The 19777-nt window shown below is 39.3% G+C and overlaps 2 protein-coding genes across 2 annotated transcripts in view; one reads left to right on the top strand and one right to left on the bottom strand.

Annotated features, from left to right (window-relative positions):
* Positions 1-1749: 1749 nt before the first annotated feature.
* On the top strand, positions 1750-5058 carry LOC133040073 (mucosal pentraxin-like). Its single transcript, XM_061119818.1, has 2 exons — positions 1750-1908; positions 4382-5058. The coding sequence occupies exons 1-2, from the start codon at positions 1845-1847 to the stop codon at positions 4975-4977; spliced, it is 660 nt and encodes a 219-aa protein (XP_060975801.1). The 5' UTR covers positions 1750-1844; the 3' UTR covers positions 4978-5058.
* Positions 5059-7426: 2368 nt separating this feature from the next.
* Positions 7427-19777, bottom strand: part of LOC133040072 (olfactory receptor 10J1-like) — a 37985-nt gene continuing 25634 nt past the window's right edge. Inside the window, exon 2 of the mRNA XM_061119817.1 lies at positions 7427-8376. Within this exon, the coding sequence (XP_060975800.1) occupies positions 7427-8376 (950 nt within the window). The remainder of the gene's footprint in view (positions 8377-19777) is intronic.

Raw genomic sequence — 19777 nt, 5'->3', positions numbered from 1 at the left:
GAAAAAAAATTCCAGAAAGTTCCAAAAAGCAAACCTTGAATTCACCATGGTTATTTACCATGCACCAACAACTATTTGCATATAAGTTACATTGCATTAGGCATTGTAAGTAATCTGGAGATGATTCATAGTGTACAGGAGGATGTGTGTCTGTTATATGCAAATACTGAACCATTTTATACACAGAAATAGAGCATCCATTAATTTAAATATGGGGGATAGCCCCCACAGATACTGATGGAGGACCTTACTTAGAATCTAGCAATAATAGTTTTATATTTTTTAAATTGGGTGCGTGTTTAGGCTCTGAACACAGGGATCAGAAACACAAATCAAAATCATCAAAGATATTTTTGTATATTTCTGATGTAGCAAAAAGTAGTTCAACTTCAAACTTCATTTTAATATGTTTATTTTTATCCCCAAATGAAATGAGGTATACAAAATGTCACTTTGAATCTGTCCACAAATTGTGTTCTTGCTTTCATAGTTAAAATTAATTCAATAATGTGAAGCACTTATTAAATGTGGGTAAGCCAAATTTGTCTTTTTAGATATGTAGCATGAATATTATTAAAGTCTTTAATAAAATTAACTTGCAATGTAAACTTTAATTGCAATATATTGATCTAAAGTAACATATTTTTTTAAAAAATAGCATTTATTTTATGTTATATAAACATACTATGAAAAATAATTTTAAAAATTCCTTAGGCAATTCTTGATTTTATATGTAACTGAATATAGTTTGAGAATTAAAGGAGAGTAGGAGAAATCAAGACTGATTTAAACCAACCTAAAATTATACAAAAAAGACAAGGATTTTAAAATGCTCTAATTCCCATCGCACCATTTCTGACTCATATAATATTATTGTCCAACTAGCTGACTTGCTGTTAATCACCCAGCTGAGACCAAAAAATCCCGAAGCCCAAACCAACAATACACATACTCATGAACTAAATAATTGTTTATTGTTTTAAAAACTGAGTTTTGAGGTGGTTTGTTGCACAGCTTAATTAGGTAGAAATAAACTGTCACCACTAATACAGTGTCTTTTGTTGTTTGCAACCAAGAGCCCTAGATAATCAGCCTGGAAACACCTAAATTAGTTCACTCTGAGGAACTGGCTTGTTCCCAGTATCCAAGCACTATTCTGTGCCCTCTCAAGATGGGCTCAGTCTATCCACCCACACAGACCCTCTCTTTGAGCTTATTTCCCAGTTGATGTCCAGATTCCAGGTGAAGGCCATTATCTTAACACCCATAATCTAGGAGCTCCTTTACAGACATCTTGGCAGCTTCATCATCAAGATCACAAGAGCTAGATCTCCACTCTCTTGAAGTTCACAGCTGCCTGAATCAGTAAATGTTCGTTTCTCCGTGGTGATACCCCAGTCTCTAAACAATGCAGGAGACCTGTGTTCAATCCCTGGGTCAGGAAGATCCACTGGAGAAGGGAACGGCTACCCACTCCAGTCCACTGGGGTCGCAAAAGAGTTGGACATGACTGAAGTGACTAACACTATCACACTTTTAGGAGGCCGTAGAGCCTCTTTTTCTTGTGGGAAGACGTGAATGGCACAGCTGAGCAGGAAATAGAACAGTTAAAAGAGAAAGGAAAGACTCTACAACTGAAACAATAGACCAAAAAGTAAACAAATTTGTTTCTAAATCATATCCTGGTTCAGTTAATATTTACCATCTACAGCTTTGCCTTCTGTTGGGAGAACAAGGGGAGTGCCTCTAAAAGCACAATATAAGAAGCCAAAGAGTGAGCATCTCTCCACTGGTATGACCACTGCTGTTCCTCCCACTACTCCTGAAGACCCAAGGAGCACAGGATGGAGAAGCTTCTTCTGGCTGTCCTGCTCTTCGCCTTCCTCCCAGAGGGCATGCCGCAGAAAGGTAGGTCCTAAGTTCTGTTTGGATAAAGTTTTGTCCAAGTCTCAGGGGAACTGAAGGACAGCTCCTTTGGTTACTGCTGCTGCTGTTTTGAGGAACAGGTGAATGAAGGATGGTATAAGTCACCTATGGCAGTATTGCATCACCTTAAAATGTAGCAGCTTAAAACAACAAACATTTAGTGGTCTCATACTTTCTGCAGGTCAAGAATCAGGGAACAGCTCAGCTGGATGATTCTGACTCTAGGTTTCTCATGAGTTGCAGTCAGTCAAGCAGAGACATCCTCTCATCTGAAGACTTGACTTGGGGAGGATCTGCTTCCTAGATCACTCACATGGTTATCGTCAGGATTCAGCCCTTACAGGTTGTTGGGTTGAGGGTCTCAGTTCTTCACTGGCTATTGGCTCGAGGCTGCCCTTAGTTCCTTGCCAACTGGACCTTTCTATCAAGCAGTCTATAACATAGCAACTAGCTTCTCCAACAGTGAGAAATCTAACAGAGAGAAAGTGCCCAGCACAAAAGGATAGTCTTTCTTAAAAAACTAAAAATAGAACTACCATATGATCCAGCAATCCCATTCCTGGGCATATATCCAGAGAAAACTATAATTAGAAAAGATACATGCACCCCAATGTTTATTGCAGTGCTGTTTACAATAGCCAAGACATGGAATCAGCCTAAATGTCCTAGGAACCTAGATGAATGGATAAAGAAGATGTGGTATATATATATGTGTGTGTATAATGGACCATTACTCAGCCATTAAAAAAAATGAAATAATCCCATCTACAGCAACATGCATGAACGTAGAGAGTGTCATACTGAGTGAAGTAAGTCAGAGAGAGAAAGAGAAATACCATATGATGTTTCTTATATGCATAATCTAAAAAGAAATGATACAAACTGACTTCTTTACAAAACAGAAACAGACTCATAGACACAGAGAACAAACTCATGGTTCCTAAAGGGGAAGTGAGTGGAGGGGAGGGATAAATAGGAGTTTGGGGTTAACACGTAGACACTATTATATATAAAATAAACAATCAACAAGGACATACTGTACAGGACAGGGAACTCTATTCAATATTGTATAATAACCTATATAGGAAAAGTGTCTAAAAAAGAATGGTATGTACATGTAGACATGTACATATATATGTGTATATATGTATACACATACGCTTAGCTGTATTCCTGAAACTGTATACCTGTATGACACAACATTGTAAATCACCTATACTCCAATATAAAATAAAAATTAAATTTAAACAATTTAAAAAGAAATAAAATTTTGAAGCAGCTTTAAAAAAGCACCGTCTTTTCATAATCTAATCTTCTGTCACTTGTCTTGGTTCTGCTGTATTCTATTCTTTAGTAGCAAGTTAGCCTACAATTAAGGAGAAGAGAACTATTTTGGACGTATTTTTAAAACCACCACAGATGCTTATGAATCAGGGTATGCCTGGCATAAGGAAGCCCTGGGGCTAGAGAAAGGATAGCTGGCTATGCTCATTACATGGGAACACCATTACCTCTCACCTGAGAGAACAAGAACGGCTATGCAAAACTTTTATTAGAAAAAGAGGTTATTACAGGGGTTAGGGTGGTCATTCTCTGATCCTTCTCAATCTTTTGGTCTGGGTCACATGAGAGGAAATACAAAATTTTAGAACAATCTTGGACTTTACATAGAGAACCAGTTTCTCCCAAACTAATTGAATTGCTGTTTTTGTGAAATTGCTGAAGTCTAATCCTCATTTTCTTCACCTATGAAATGCGTATAAGAATGACATCAAACTAGCAAAGAGTTGTTTATGAAGATTGAGTGAGATAAGTTTAAGGAAAAAATTATGATGCAGAAGTGCAACCAAAAAAGCTTGGTTTTTATTAGCAGTTAAAGAGCATTCATGTTCTGGCAGCCTTTTTTTTTCTCCCTTTCTGTTATATCCATTAAGCACAACCCCATCTTCTCAAGTTTGAGACACTTCTCTATTGTTTCATTATCAGTAAAAATTTATTCAAAACCCCACTCTCTGGCTAACTATGCTATTTTACTCCAGGTCTGTATACTGACAAGGTCAGACATCACGCATAGGGTGATATTTAGATCACTGACATCTCAGAAGATGATCAGCATTGGGAGAGGATGGGATGCTGCAGACTTTAAGGTTTTCACTCCACGAGCCAGCTGTGCTTCATTTTCTGTGACTGGTGTTTGTGTTCCACCTAGATGAAACCTGCAAAGAAGGTGACAGAGGGGGTTGATAGAGACCATCTTCAATTCTTCTTTCTATCCGAACAACTGTAGCAAAACCTGCCTTTTAACACACTCTGCTTATATAAATAATGCACTGATAGGCACCTTGTAAATGCTGAATATACTCTATCAAGAAGCAGTCCACGATCTGCAGAGAGAGCAAATCAAACAAGAGAACTGACAGATTTTTTTGTCACCATTTTTTTTTCTCCTCCACAGACTTGGGAGGGAAGGTGTTTATTTTCCCTGAACAATCAGACACAGCCTACGTGACCCTGATCCCCAGGGTGAGGAAGCCGCTGAGGAGCTTCACTCTGTGCCTGAAAGCCTTCACAGACCTCACTCGCACCTACAGCCTCTTCTCCTACAGCACGAAGTCTAGAGACAATGAGCTGCGTCTCTTTGCCAGCAAAAAGGGAGAGTACGAACTGTGCATTGGGAACGCCAAGGTCGTGTTCAAGGTCCCCCACCTCCGTCATGGCCCGGTCCATCTCTGTGTCAGCTGGGAGTCTATCTCTGGGATTGCTGAACTCTGGGTGAACAGCAAGCCCGTGGGGAGGAAGGGTTTGAGGAAAGGGTACACTTTGGGAGGAGATGCAAAAATCATCTTGGGACAGGAGCAGGATTCATTTGGGGGAAGTTTTCATGCCAAACAATCCTTTGTTGGGGAGATCTGGGATGTGTACTTGTGGGATCGTGTGGTCTCCTTAAAGAACTTTTGCCCCACCTGTTACAACGGCAACATCTTGAATTGGAGGGCCCTGACTTATCAAGCTAGGGGCTATGTGGTGGTGAAGCCCAGGTTGAAGGCTTAAGCCTCACTCCCTTCAGACATGACTTGTGTTTGATAATAAATATCCACATTGTCTCTTTGAAATTAAATACATTGATTTCAATTTTTCTGGCTCTGTTACAATGCTGTAAACTACATTAAAGACACAAGGGTCAGGTAGACCTGTAGTATGCAGTCTTTGTTGTTGCAAACATTACAACATTTTATGCAGCATCAAGCTATAGGAACTCCAGGGAACACACTGCTTTCAGCATGCGTTTCAATCTTCTAGAGCCCTGGACAGTTCTGGGAGGACTCACGGGGGTTCTGAGTGCAAATAGTTCATCAGTCTATAAAAATGATGTGACCACTGGGAGGGGCCTTTAAGGAATGGGTTGCTTTCATGAGCAGGACTGCTGAAGAGAGAATCTCAAATGGGGCTTTCTCGGAAGCAAGGTTGTGAGTGTTCCCCTTGCACCTAGCCCAGAAAGGATTCAGAGGTGTTCTCAGGGGGCACAGATGAAGGCAAAGATTAATTGCCTTGAAGACCCCCTCTTCTCATTCACTCTCTGCAGGTAGTTGCTCTGGGGAGGGAATGCTTTTATTGTGTCAGGTAATGTTCCATAAACATGAAGACTTCCCTTCTTGGCTCTGGTGCCGTTAGGGATTCTCAAGTCCTTTGACAGGCACTTTCAGTGCATCCTCGATGGGGACCCTTTGACTGTCCTCAAGAAGAAGAGAGATGGTGGATGGATGACCTGAATTAATTTTTTTTTCCTTTTAATATCAGCCCTTTATGGACTGGAAGGCATTTGACAAGCTCTGCCTCTTTTGAACATCAAGTCAAATAACCCTACGGTCTTAAACCTTTCTCTCAAATCAATACAATTGTCCCTCTCAGAAGGCAATAACAATAAGACTCCCAGACTCTTGTTTAGACAAGTGTTTGATCTCAGAGTTTGAACGAGGTACCCAGCAGTTCACAGAAAATGAGTTCATCAGTGTAGAAATGAATAGGGCAAAGGCAAGACCCAGGTATCACCCTGGGCTCCACGTAGAGATGAATGAAAATCATGGGCTAATTTCCAGATTTGAGACAGCCAGAGTTAGCTGGTATTAATAAATTTAATTCCTTTTTTTTTTCCTTTGGCTGTACCACACAGTTTGCAGGATCTTGGTTCCCCAACCAGGGATCAAACCCAGGTTCCTGGCAGTGGAATTGTGGAGTCCTAACCACTGGACAATCATGGAAGTCACTTATCAAACTTAATTTTAGAACAGATCTTCAGATATCCCTACACTTGTGAATACATTATAGCATACATGTTACTCCCAGAGAAAGCATGTATAACTCCAGTGAAATTCAGCTGCTGGATGTGATGGTACTTTTTTGGTTTTGGTTTTTTTGAGATTTTATTTTTCTCCCCACAAAATTCTGGGTCAGACCTAGAGAATATGTTTTGGTCAAGATAATGTTGTAGCCCTTAATGAACACTTTTATTTTTTTAAATTAATTTACTTTAATTGGAGGTTAATTATTTCTCAATGTTGTGGTGGTTTTTGCCACACATTGACATGTCAGCCATGGGTGTACATGTGTCCCCTATCCCAAACCCCCTCCCACCTCCCTCCCCACCCCATCAGTCTATGACTCTCTGGGTCATCCCAGGGCACCAGTTTTGAGTGTCCTGTTTCATGCACTGAACTTGGACTGGTCATCTATTTTGCATATGGTAATATACATGTTTCAATACCCTTCTCTCAAATCATCCCACCCTTGGCTTCTCCCACAGAGTCCAAAAGTAATCTGTTCTTTATGTCTTTCTTGCTGTCTTGCACATAGGGTCATCCTTACCATCTTTTGTTACTTTGTATTAACATATAAATATACAAAACTCACCCAGGAAACAGTCTCAAGGTGAACTTCAACAAAATTGAGGGAAAAATGTCATGGGTCTCCAAGGCAGGTGAGAATGTTTTAGGCTGATAATATTTCTTCTGGAATGTCAGAGTCTGTTACTCTTCCACTGCCCAAGAGAAAAAGTGATGATAAGTAAGAAAGGTGGTTTTGACTGTGCTTTCAACACTGACCACACTCTCTCTGAGGTTTTAGAACTCAATATCTACTTGACATTTTAGTTGATCTTTCAACCCATTGCTTCAAGCAGGTGTTACACAGTCCACTTTTCTGCCATTAGCAAAGTGGAAACAATCAGCCACCCTCTTGCTTATTATTTCCTACCAGCTTTCCTCCTGGTGAGCAGCACCTGACCATGTCCCTGGCGGTAACCTCTCAGATGAACAGAGAGTATAGGAGAATGATGTTAAAAACAAAACTCAAGTCAGGCAAACTCTTAATTCTTTAATTTAGGCTTGCCACCAAATTGTGCAACTCTGTCTAGGTAGAGGAAGAATGATAGGATCAATTTTTTTGTGTGTGATTACAAAAATACCCAGAATATGACAGGCTATATATCAAACTACTAAAGATTCTAAGCAAGAAGTTTTTTGCCAATAGCACGGCAAAGAGCATCTTTGACCTCTTTGTTCCTTAGAGTGTACACCACAGGATTAAGGAGAGGAGTGAACACCGTGTAAGTCACTGAAATCAGCTGGTCCTGATCCCTCATGTTCTCTGACTTGGGCTTGAGGTAGGCGATAGAGGCACAGCCATAGTGGACAATGACCACAGTGAGATGGGAGACACAAGTTGCAAAAGCCTTCTTCCGGCCCTCGGCAGAAGCAATCTTGAGGATGGTGGAGATGATGAGGATATAGGAGATGAAGACCAAAACCATGGGCACCACAATGACGAGTGAGCTGACAAGGAAATTAATTATGTCGTGTATAGTGGTGTTGACACAGGAGAGTTTCATAACCGGGCGGATATCACAGAAATAATGGGCCACCTTTCTGTAACAAAAGGGCAGCCTGAACACAGAGGAAGTCTGAACTGTGGCCACTAACACCCCAATGCTGCAGGCCCCCCACACCAGCTGGGCACACACCCTCTTGTTCATGATGGTCATGTACCTCAAGGGGTTGCAGATGGCCACATAGCGGTCATATCCCATTGCTGTGAGCAGAAAGCAGTTGTTGATGGCCAAAGTGATAAAAAAGAACATCTGGGTGGCACAGCCAGCCAAGGAGATGGGTTGGCTCAGGCCTACGAGACTGGACAGCATCCGAGGTACAATGACCAATGTGTACAGAGTCTCTGAAGTGGAAAGCACAGTAAGAAAGAAGTACATGGGGGTGTGAAGGCGTCGATCAATGCTGATAATTGTCACGATGATGACATTACCAGACAAGGTTAAAAGGTACAAGGTAAGGAAAACCACAAAGAGAGTGAGCTTGTGTTCATGAAAACTGGTGAAACCCTGGAAAATAAATTCCCTCACCCCTGTGTGGTTCTCTGTCTTCATTGATAAATTCCAGGAAACTTAGGACAGGCAGTCAGAATACATCAGCGCCCACTGCTCTGAGCAGGAGAACACAAAGGCAAGGAAATAATTAGGATCTGCTCCTGATGGATGCCTGGTTAATGGAGACTGCTCTTCACCTGTAGGTAAAAGAAAGAAAAACACAGTCAGGAAACAATTTCATGTATGGAGACTCATACAAAAGAATGAATGGAGATGGGATGAAATGGAAGGAAGGAAGGCTGGGTCAAATGTGGAAAAGGTTTCCTGGTGTGTTGGAAACATAGATGTTGGGGAAAATGAAGGCTGGAGAAATAGGGAATGTGTAGTTAAATTTGGAAAGATTTTCTTTGGATTACAGTTTCAGATTTTTTTGTAACTTAATGTTCTAACTTTGCCCACAACCCTTCCTCTGTTGTTTAAGGCACAGTTTTTATCATTTTCTCAAACATCTTCCCTGTTAAGTTGCCAAACAAGACAACACTATCTGCTCCAACAAGACAGAAGTGTTTGCTTTCTCCCTGTCCCACTTGTTTGCATCGTTCATGAACCCTTTTCACAAATCATTCAATAGCTTCCAATCTGATGGTCCCCCGCCCCACCGCCACCCCCGCCACATACACATGTTTTTGTTAACAAGCCACTTTGCTTTCTTTATTTTCCAAGACTCCTCTTGCCCAGCAAGGCTTCTCAGGACTAAATACGACCTATCAATCCAATTGCTCAGGGCTGCACTGTAACTGGTTCTAATGGGCAGTGTGTATTTCTGTGTGTTTTCTGCCTTATGTTTGGATTTGGATTTTCACAGGCAGTTTGACTCACTCCTAAAGTCTGAATTCTCTTTTCTGATGCCTTCAGAATTATAAACAGGTTTCTTAGGGAAAGCAGTTTGCACATGTATTTCCTACTGGGGAGTTACTGGGGATCAGAAAGTTTTCATTAATATAAATGTTTAATAATAATAATAATATCAATGATAATAGTCCCTTATGTCACTTTTTAGTTTAGAGAATTTTTACCAATATTATTTAACAGCATAGCAATCTCATATGTTAGGTAAGAATTACCTCCATTTTGCAGATGGGGAAGCTAAAGACACATTGGATTAGGTGATTCAGCCACAATTATTAAGTCTTAGATCTACACTTTTAATTTTAAAACCAATGTAACTTGTTCTGCACCATGACTGCCTGAGAAATGTCAAGAAATGCCTACAAAGCAGATGAGGAAGAAAATATTTTTGTTTTGTTTTATTAAAAATAATTAATGCATTTTCCTCACTCTGAGAATGAGATTACATTAGGAAAAACTTGGAAAAGCTGAAAAACTATGTGAAAACTAGAAAAATTTGGAAGTGTCTAAACAAGGATATGAAATACTAGCATATTAGTGTCAATGCATGTCCATTTTCTTTGGCTTTACATTCCACTTCTAATTATTTATTTTAAGGAAATTATCAGAGATAAGCACCTGGATATACAAAAAGCTTTTATGAGGTTATTTATAATACAACAATGAATACCAAAAATAATGTATGATTAAATAAGTTATATCCATCTACTGGCAACCAAGCCATTATATGTCTATAAAGGGCTGATATGGAAAGATAGATACATAGATAGATAAATAGATCAAATTTTGTAAAAAGAAAAGGAATTAACAAAAGAATGAAACACATTCAACAGCACACATGCTTTCAAAAAATATTTTTTCTGAATAATGAATTAATTTTCTTTTTATGTTCTCTATGTAATCAAGATTTTCTTCTTAATTATTTTCTTCTAAACACAAAAGCAAAATTCTTAAATTCTTTGCCAAAATGGAACTTTCTAGTGAGGCTGCAGAGAGGACTACTGAGAAGAAAAGGTGAAAGCAGTGGGTTAATTTACTGCAGAGAAGAAAAAATTGACAGTATAAAGCACCACTAACTTAAAGTCTCTAAACAGGCATTTTATAGAAATTTGAGCACCCAAGGGCCAGATTCAAAGGAAATTAACTTCCAGTTTTTAAGGAAAGGCCGTAGTTGCTAAAAAGAAAATAGTTCTGAACAGTGCTGGAAATAGTGTAGCAAGTGAGGCAGAATTTAAGGGAATACCAAAAACATTTTAAAAACTAAGAAAACAACACAGTAATCAAGATGAATAAGATTTTAATGCAGTGTTTTAAAAAATGAATGCAAAAATCTATAATGAATGAAATATTAAAATCTGAAATAAACACAGAACCAATTCTGACTCTTACTATAGTGGAATGCAAGTAGTTAAAATAAGGCAGATTTTGAAAAACAGAAAAATTGAAATTATTTTCAATAACAGAGAAAATGTAGACCAAATATGTGTTCCTTTTCCACTGAGATGTGGTGATGGGCTAATCCTTAACCACTTCTGTTTAACTGAGATTCATGATGTATTACTGAGCAAGATAAAATTCAAAGCTTATCTAACTGGAAAAATCAATCCTACCTATATTAAGGGGAATGAAAGAAAAATAAGCTAGGCTATAGGCGAGTAAAGATTGAATTGAGCGTGTGCATTCCTGCAAGTCCATCTCCTCCCCCATCATCGTCTCAGGGAAATGGGGACAAAGAACTGGCGGGTGATAACCCTGGGATGGTGAGGGCGGGATAACTGAAACAAAATGGCAGCCTCCCGCGGAACTCCCGTCACTGAAAAAAGCAACACTTTAAACCACTTTCTGTTTCCTGGGATTCTGGATCTTTTGACCAAAGTCTCTCTCCATGAAAAAATAAAAATATTTCCTTCTAGAGACATCATTTTCTGCTTAGACCTAACGACCAATCCTAGGCAAGGGGTTAATCTTATTCATTTCATTATCCAAGTCTTTGCTTCCAACTGGAAGCAAGTTGGAAATACTCATGTGCTTGGTAGCTTTGAGTCCTTTAAATATAACTGAATCATAGGACCTTAGAGTCACGAGGTAATTTTAAAGGCACAGCACTCCTCACAAATAGCCGCCAAACTCTGCTTCCAATGATTGGAAATTCATTCTCTTACAAGTTAGCATCCCCCTCTTAAGAAATTAAGTTTACTTAAGGAAATAAAACTGGGCTTTTCATATGATAAAAATGCTTAAGGCAGAAAAAAAAAAAAAAAGCTGTCTGTATGGAAGGGATAACCAGAAAAGTTAGTTTTCTCTTTTCTTCCTTTGCCTTCTCTGGTCCAGAAGTAAACATAATTTATGTTTGTTTGTTTATTTCACCTGGTTTATTTCTGTCTAGAAAATTTCTATGTTCAGTTATGTATATTTCTGTATCATTTCAATTTTGCACAAATGGAACTAGACTGCACATACCAGTTTACAGCTAGTTTCTTCCCCTTAATATCTTGAATACTTTCCATACCAGTACTTAAATCTATCTCACTTTTCCTTTCTAATGTTGCATACTACCTCATTACACAGACCCATATAGATATATGATCGTCAATTCTATTTTTAAATGGTCTTAGTTCTTAGAAAATGTTACTTCCTATTGACTCAATACCTGGTTCCCTGCAACTTACCACATCCCCACATTATCCCATCTTCTATTTCCTTTTCAATCTGATAATGTTTAAAATACTTGGATATCATTGTAATGTCTTACCTAACTTTCATGTCCTTGAATCTGTTACCGCAACAAGGTGAGCATGAAGAAATATAATATTAATGAACATGAGAATCAATACAGCCAAAAAATATTGCAAATCATAGAGGGAAAATAATAATATTTTGGAAAATACACATGGCATTCCATTTTCATTTAGTTCTGCCAACAGCTGCTTGCTGTGCCAGACCTTAGTAATAAGGAAAAGGAGTCACTTTTCAGACAGTGATCATTAAAAGATATTGAAAGGCTGAATCTATTCAGAGGAAACAGGTGAAAACACCATATATTCAAGAGGTGTTTAAAAGGGAAGCTAAAACCCACAAAGCAAGAAAAACTCAGCTCTTCCAGTATCGATGCATGTTCAGTCACTCTGACGTCTCCAACTCTTAGAGAATCTCAAATTATTGCTATATATTCCTTGAAGCTGGGGACATTGATTCTTTTGGTTTGAGAAGCGACCCAGGGGAAAAAAATGCAGTCTGTTAAACTCCAGATTTTAGGAGTATTTTCCCCAAGAGGAGCAAATCCCTCTACCCCAAGTCTCCTGAGACCATCTCTTTCAAAATCCCTCCAGGGTACTAAGAAGGTAAGGATGAGAGGACCCTAGAGCTTATCTCAAGGGCTTTGTTAGGAACTTGGGTAGTAAATGAGAGAGACTCTCATTTGCTTGCTAACTGTTGGGGATTTGAAAGTTTCACAGACTAATACTGCATTGATTTTAGTCCAGTAACCATAGGGTTACTGGATAAACTTACAAAGAGAAGACCCTAGATTTTAGCTTTTCAGTATTAGAGAGCAGCCAACTTCCTGAAACTTATTCAGGTAAAATCAGGGCAGGCAGAGGGTTACAGGAGCCGGGGCTTCTCTTGTCCAGTTTCAGCTTACAGTCAATTTCTTAACACCTCACTGACATACATCGCAGCCCAACTCTCCCTTTTAGAGAGATCCATCTCCTCTGTTTGGAGAGAAGATACTTTCATACCCATTCCTCATGCTCCCTTTGGTTCATTCTTGGCTTATTCTGGAAAGAGAATGAAACAGCAGCAGCTTTCCACTTCAGCAAGTTGAGTTTCTGGGTCAGCACGACCTCTTCATTGAGAAGGTCTCTGTGCTCTTTCCTGATCTTCCCTCTAACTCAGATAGTAAAAAATCTGCCTGCGATGCAGGAGGCCTGGGTTCCATCCCTGGGTCGGGAAGATCCTCTGGAAAAGGGAATGGCTCCAGTATTCTTGCTTGGAGAATCCCATGGACAGAGGAGCCTGGCAGGCTATAGTCCATGGCGGGCTATAGTCCATGGGGCCACAAAGAGTCAGACACAACTGAGCAACTAACACTACTATTACTATTCTTGTTACCCTCTCAAGCCCCTGGTGAGCCGGGGCGGAATCTTTGTGGCAAATTGTGTTTGCATCAGTTGAGACACTGAACTCATCTGTACCCTTGGGAGCTGTTTGAGAAGCCACTTTAGTAAAGAAGGCTGAGTGCTGAAGAACCGATGCTTTCAAACTGTGATGCTGGAGAAGACTCTTGAGAGACAGCAGAGAGATCAAGTCAGTCCATCCTAAAGGAAATCAACCCTGAATATTCATTGGAAGGACTGATGCTGAAGCTGAAGCTCCGATACTTTGGCCACCTGATGGAAGTGCTGACTCACTGGAAAAGACCCTGATGCTGGGAAGATTGAAGGCAGGAGGAGAAGGGGACAACAGATAGTTGGATGGCATCACCGACTTGATGGACATGAGTTTGAGCAAACTCTGGGTGATAGCAAAAGACAGAGAAGTCTGATGTGCTGCCGTCCATCGGGTCGAAAAGAGTCGGACGTGACTGAGTGGCTGAACAACAACAACGTAAAAGAGAATGGCCATAAGGATCTTCAACTCTAAGAATTTTCTTTCCAAAATAATTCTATTTTCCCTCTGATTAAAATAGCAATATAGATGTATGATCATCATATATAAGCACAAGAAAGGAAAAATAAGATAATGCAAATTATTATGGTCTCCAACTTAGAAATACCAACACTGAATTTTTTTCAAATATCTAGTTAATTCCTTAATTTTTTTTGGCCATGCTGCCTCTAGTTGTGGGGAGTGGGGGCTCCTCTTCATTGTGATGTGCAGGCTGCTCATTGTGGTGGCTTCTCTTGCTGTGGAGCCTGGGCTCTAGGGCGCTCAGGCTTCAGCCGTTGCTGCACAAGGACTTAGTAAGTCTTGGAGTCTCTAGAGCACAGGCTCAATAGCTGTGGCACATGGGCTCAGCTGCTCCCCAGCATGTGGGGTCTTCCCAGACCGGGGATCAAACCCTTTTCCCCTGCATTGCAAGACGGATTCTTAACCACTGGGCCACCAGGGAACTCCCAACACTTTACACATTTTGATGACTGGTTTTCTGATTATTTTTCTATGCATTTTTATGTTTGTATCTGTTTATACATGTACACTTATGTTTACGTCAAAAATGGGATGGTTATTATTTTTGTATTATTTTGGACTTCCCTGGTGGCGCAGACGATAAAGAACCTGCCTGCAATGCAAAGAGCCCAGGTTCTATCCCTGGGTTGGGAAAATCCTCTGGAGAAGGGAACGGCAACCCATTCCAGTATTCTTGCCTGGAGACTCCCCATGGACAGAGGAGTCTAGAGAGTTATAGTTCCTGGGGTCTCAGAGAGTCAAACATGACTGAGTGACTAACACACACATTATTTTTGTAGCTCGTGATTCTTTTTAACAACATGAGGTTATGTTATACATATTCTTTATATGCAGCCTGTTTTCTCTCTTAGCAATGTACTATGAATCTTTCCCATATAAATAACAATTTTTTATCTACTGTATTATTCTTAAACAGCTATCTTGCCTTCTATCACTGAAGTACTCTTCAAGACTTAAATGAGCATCATGTATTACATGTGGTTGGTAAGTCTTTAAGGTCTTTTTTAGTCTAGACCAGGGTTCTAACCAGAAGCACTGTTGACATTTTAAGCCTCATAGCTCTTTCTTGTGTGGGGGGGAGTGGAGGGGCATGAGGAGGGTGGCATTTGTTGTGTGAGGTTACAAAGTGTTTAGTAGCTTCCCTGGCTTCGACCTGCTACATGCTAGTATCATCACTGCTTCTCCCGCCACTACATTAGAGAAAATGAAAAAAATGTTTCTAAATAGTGTCAAATATCCCCTGGGGGTAAAATCATCCTCTTTTGAATATCTTTGATCTAGAGCATTCTGACATTCTCCTCCCCCCCCACCCAATTTTTTTTCTATTTCATTGACAGGTGTAAAAACCAGGTCAAAATTTCACTTTTGGATATCGATTTACTTATTGTATCATTTAATTTGTTCTTCTGTCTCCTGTGTTTTCTGCAGATTGGAAGTCAGTTCTAAAGGTTTAATTAGAGGTAAGTTCAATTTATTAAACTGTATTAAACATATGTACTATAAAATGTATCATACTACATTAAACCATATATAAGTTATACATAGCTGTGCTAGACTATATAATATATATTAAAATCTTGCACCACATCAAGTAGGATTATCAAATTTAACACATACATATACAAGTGCATGCTTGTATTCAACACTTTGCGACCTTATGGACTATAGTCCACCAGGCTCTTCTCTCCTTGGTATTTTCCAGTAAGAATATACAAGATACCTAGTTAAATGGTAATTTTAAATAAACAACAAGTAACTTTTGTAGGGTAAGAATATCCCAAATATATCATGGGTCATATTTATATTAAAATTATTATTTATCTGAAAATAAAATTTTACTCAGCATCCCATATTGTATCTGGCAACCCTCATCAGGATGCACATACTATTTGATTATACTACTCTCAGCGAAGCTGAATTGATCAGCGTTTCAGGGTGCAACAGCCTGATGCTCTGTTCAAATTGATCCCATCAATTTTTTATCATTTCGTCTTTAATGACTTTTGGCTAAGTCAATTTTTTATTAGTGGATGAAAACAATGCTTTTCTAATCAAGTCATTTCTTCTACATTTATTCCATATACTTTTTTTTTTTATAGAAGTTTATTTCATCAATTAGGCCAAGAGTACAAGATAGAACAGAGTATAATCGGAATTCAAACTGGGTCGTTTGTTTCTGAGTCTAGTATGCATTCCATTACATCCAGTGAAAAAAGACCATTCACTTTTGATTTGTTGATGATATATGACTACAAATAGTCATAATCCAGGAAGCCTATGTCTCATAATTAGTGGAGATGTAAGATGGCAGAGATATAGCATGGGGTAGGAGTGATGCTTGCAAACTGAAACAAATTCAGAAAAAATTTCTCTAAGCGGGTAGAAAAAAAAAAAAAAACTCTAGAAATAAGGGGTAAGTGATGGCATTTGGAGGAAAAGAGAGTGACGTACAATTTAAAGAATCTGGCATTTTTTCATTTTCCTTTCATTCTGGCCTCACAATCTGAGTAACACGTTTCAAAATAATCCATATGGTCAAGTACATATCCATGGGTGTACTATAGACAGCCAAATTGCTTGTGGTTTCTGAAAGGTCTGGGCTCCTCTGGTGGCGCAGGCAGTAAAGAACCTTCCTGCAATGCTTGAGGCCCAGGTTTGATCCCTGGGTCGGGAAGATCCCCTGGAGAAGGGTTGTCTACCCACTCCAGTATTCTTGCCTGGAGAATTCCATGTATAGAGGAGCCTGGTGGGCTACAGTCCATGGGGTCGCAAAGAGTCAGACATGACTGACTGACTAACAATTTCACTTTTTGTGAAAGGTCTAAAGTTTTGTTCACAAACAGACTTTAAAGATAGCTCAAAGGAAGTCCCTTTCTTCAGCTTCATGACATGTAACATGATCAGAATTAGGCAGCACAAAAATTTTTCTTCTTTTTCATTTATTGTCTTTATTATATTACATTTCCAGTAAATTAAATTTATAGTTAAATATCTTTTGAATAGAATATAGAAAGAGGATTAGTAGACCGTACCATGCACATATGTCATATATCTCAACAGGGCTGGCAGGATATCAGTTATAAAATAAAATATTCTATGATACTAATTACCATAGGAATTCATTTAAGAGTATGTCAAAGAGATGCAAAGATTAGTGATTCCATGTAAGATAAACAACTGAAGATAAAGGAGTTGTCTAGAATGTCTTTAGTACTCTTCCAGAGATATTTTTTTAAAAGCAATTATCTCTAAGAAAGAAGAGGATAATTTATCAGGTTACAACATCATTATAGAAAAAATTAATGAGTTAATTGCTCATTTATATCTCTAATAAATATTTATTGAAAATCTAAACATGCTCTGTATCATGCTAAGCACAGAGTAAAGAGCGATCAATCAAACACATATATAGTATGTGATGTGGAACAAGACGATGCAATTCTTATACAGTTTGATACATACTTTGATAAGGTAAGAACAGAGTATTACAGGAACAATAAGTAACCTTCTGATGTGCATTTTAATATACTAAATTACTTATATCCACCAGGAAGCAAAAGCCACTTGGAGATGACTGATCTGAATTAATAACCATCAAAAATGAGTGAACTGGCATTTTGAAATATCTTGAGTGTGACTAATGTCTCAGAGGCTGGTCAGCTTTAGTGAGTTGACCATTGAGATTTGGGGCTTGCGTGGCTGAGACAGACCCTGGAAGATGGGGGCTACACCAAGGTTTTTCTAATTACCAAATGCTGTTTTTGATTCTTCTCTTGATAACTCTGATGCATTCAACACTGCTCACTCCCTGCCTTGACATTTTCTTCAGCATTGATTCTGTGATGCCATTACTATCTCTTGGTGTTTCTGAACTTAAACAGAGAAGCTTAGCATTTAGCATATGGGTGATTGCTTTAGCGTATGGGCTTCCCAGGTGGCTCAGACAGTAAAGAATACACCTGTAATGCAGGAGACCTGGGTTCGATTCCCGGGTTGGGGAGATCTCCTGGAGCAGGGAATAGCAACCCACTCCAGTTTTCTTGCCTGGAGAATCCCCATGGACAGAGGAGCCTGGCAGACTACAGTCCATGGGGTCACACAGAGTTAGCCACAACTGAGTGCCTAAGCACAGTATGCATTTGTCCATCTGATTACAGAGGGGCCAGTGAGTGCCTTTTAATCCAGTGAGTCAGTGGACTTGGGGTTGTTAAGGGAGATTCTACTGCACTCTTTTCATTTCAGTATGTGATTAACCTGACTATCTAAATTAACCACCTACTCAGTTGCATCGCTCTGATTTAATTCTCTGCCTGGCATGTTTTTGTTCATTTCTTCATTCATTTCATTACTCTCTTTCTCCCATATTGAGTGATTAGTCCTTAAGAGCACTCAGTCTCTCATCCTTTTCTCAGTCTTAAACCTTCAGCCAAAACAAACAAGTGAACAGACAGAGCCCCATAATTTAGCTCTGTGTCTGCCACTGATGAATGGCTTAGATATAAAACTTGCACAAACCATGCTTTGATGTTCAGGTTTCTCAATCCTTAAGATAAAGAAATTTAAATCATCTCTAAAGTATTTTCCTGTTTTAAAACTTTGACATTTTTCTCTACTCTGGGACTTAGGATAAAAACTGATGTGTGCTTGTCTGCTCAGTCATTTCTGACTCTTTGCAACCCTATAGACTGTAGCCTGCCAGGCTCCTCCGTCCTTGGAATTTTTCAAGTAATAATACTGGAGTAGGTTGTCGTTTCCTCCTCTAAAGGATCTTCCCAACCCAGGGATCAAACTCACATCTCCTGCATTGGCAGCCAGATTCTTTTAGCACTGCACCATTTGGGAAGCCCCATTGAGAGGAAATTGAAAATACCATTTATCTCTTCCTCAAGTCACTTCTCACCAATGTCCCGTGGTTATCATCAATCCCAACACCCGTTCTGCTTTAAACTCCTTTCTTTCTTTGATTTTCACTTTCAAATCTACCACCACCTCCTGTGGCTTTTTCTTTTCACCTCTGCCAGCTTTGAGACAGGATCATAGAAGGCAAGGTTACTGTCCTGAACTATCAAGCTAGCAGACCAGGCAGGAGAATGTAGGACTCATCAACCAGGCAGCGGGAACCACTGCTCTTTGGGAACTGCCACAGGGCCACACCATTCCAGTGACTTTTCTTCTTGAACTCCTACAATCCTAATTGCCAAAAAGGCTCAGATATAGAAGTGGAGGAGACCTTAGAGCTCGTGCAGTCCAACCTTTCCATTTCATAGACACAACTTTTTTGAATGAAGTCTCAACTTGTGAGGTATAATCATAAAATTAATGTTTTTCAAAACCTCCTACTGAAGCCCCACATCTGTTGGGCAGCAGCCTCCCGTGATGACATCTTAGACCAATTTCATAAACTTCTAATCCCTTTGTGTTATTAAATTATATCATTGGAGTTATTAAACACAATCCAGTTATTTCCAAAATTTATATTTTCTTTGAAATTCTCTCCAGTCTCCATCAGCCCCTACCCTTCCACCTTCCCCCAAGCATAGAATAGGCTTATGGCTCCAGTGGCTTGCTATGTACTGGGAAGTGAAGGGTGGTGACCACACAGTCCTCTTTCCTCCCAACATCATCGCCTTCCTTCCTGAAAGGTGAGACGAGAGAATGGAGGCGGGAGGGGGGATCAGGAAGGGGAACACATGTAAATCCCTGGCTGATTCATGTCAATGTATGGCAATAACCACTACAATATTGTAAAGTAATTAGCCTCCAACTAATAAAAATAAATGGGAAGAAAATAAATAAATAAATAAAAATAAAAAATCTTATACTTAAAACAGAGAGAGAGAATGAAGAATGAAAAGCAATTATCCACAGTGTTTTAGCTAT

This window comes from Dama dama, chromosome 20 (assembly GCF_033118175.1).
Source record: "Dama dama isolate Ldn47 chromosome 20, ASM3311817v1, whole genome shotgun sequence".
Taxonomy (NCBI): Eukaryota; Metazoa; Chordata; class Mammalia; order Artiodactyla; family Cervidae; genus Dama; species Dama dama.
Note: the sequence above shows the minus strand (reverse complement) of the source record. Positions and strands in the feature narration are given on the sequence as shown.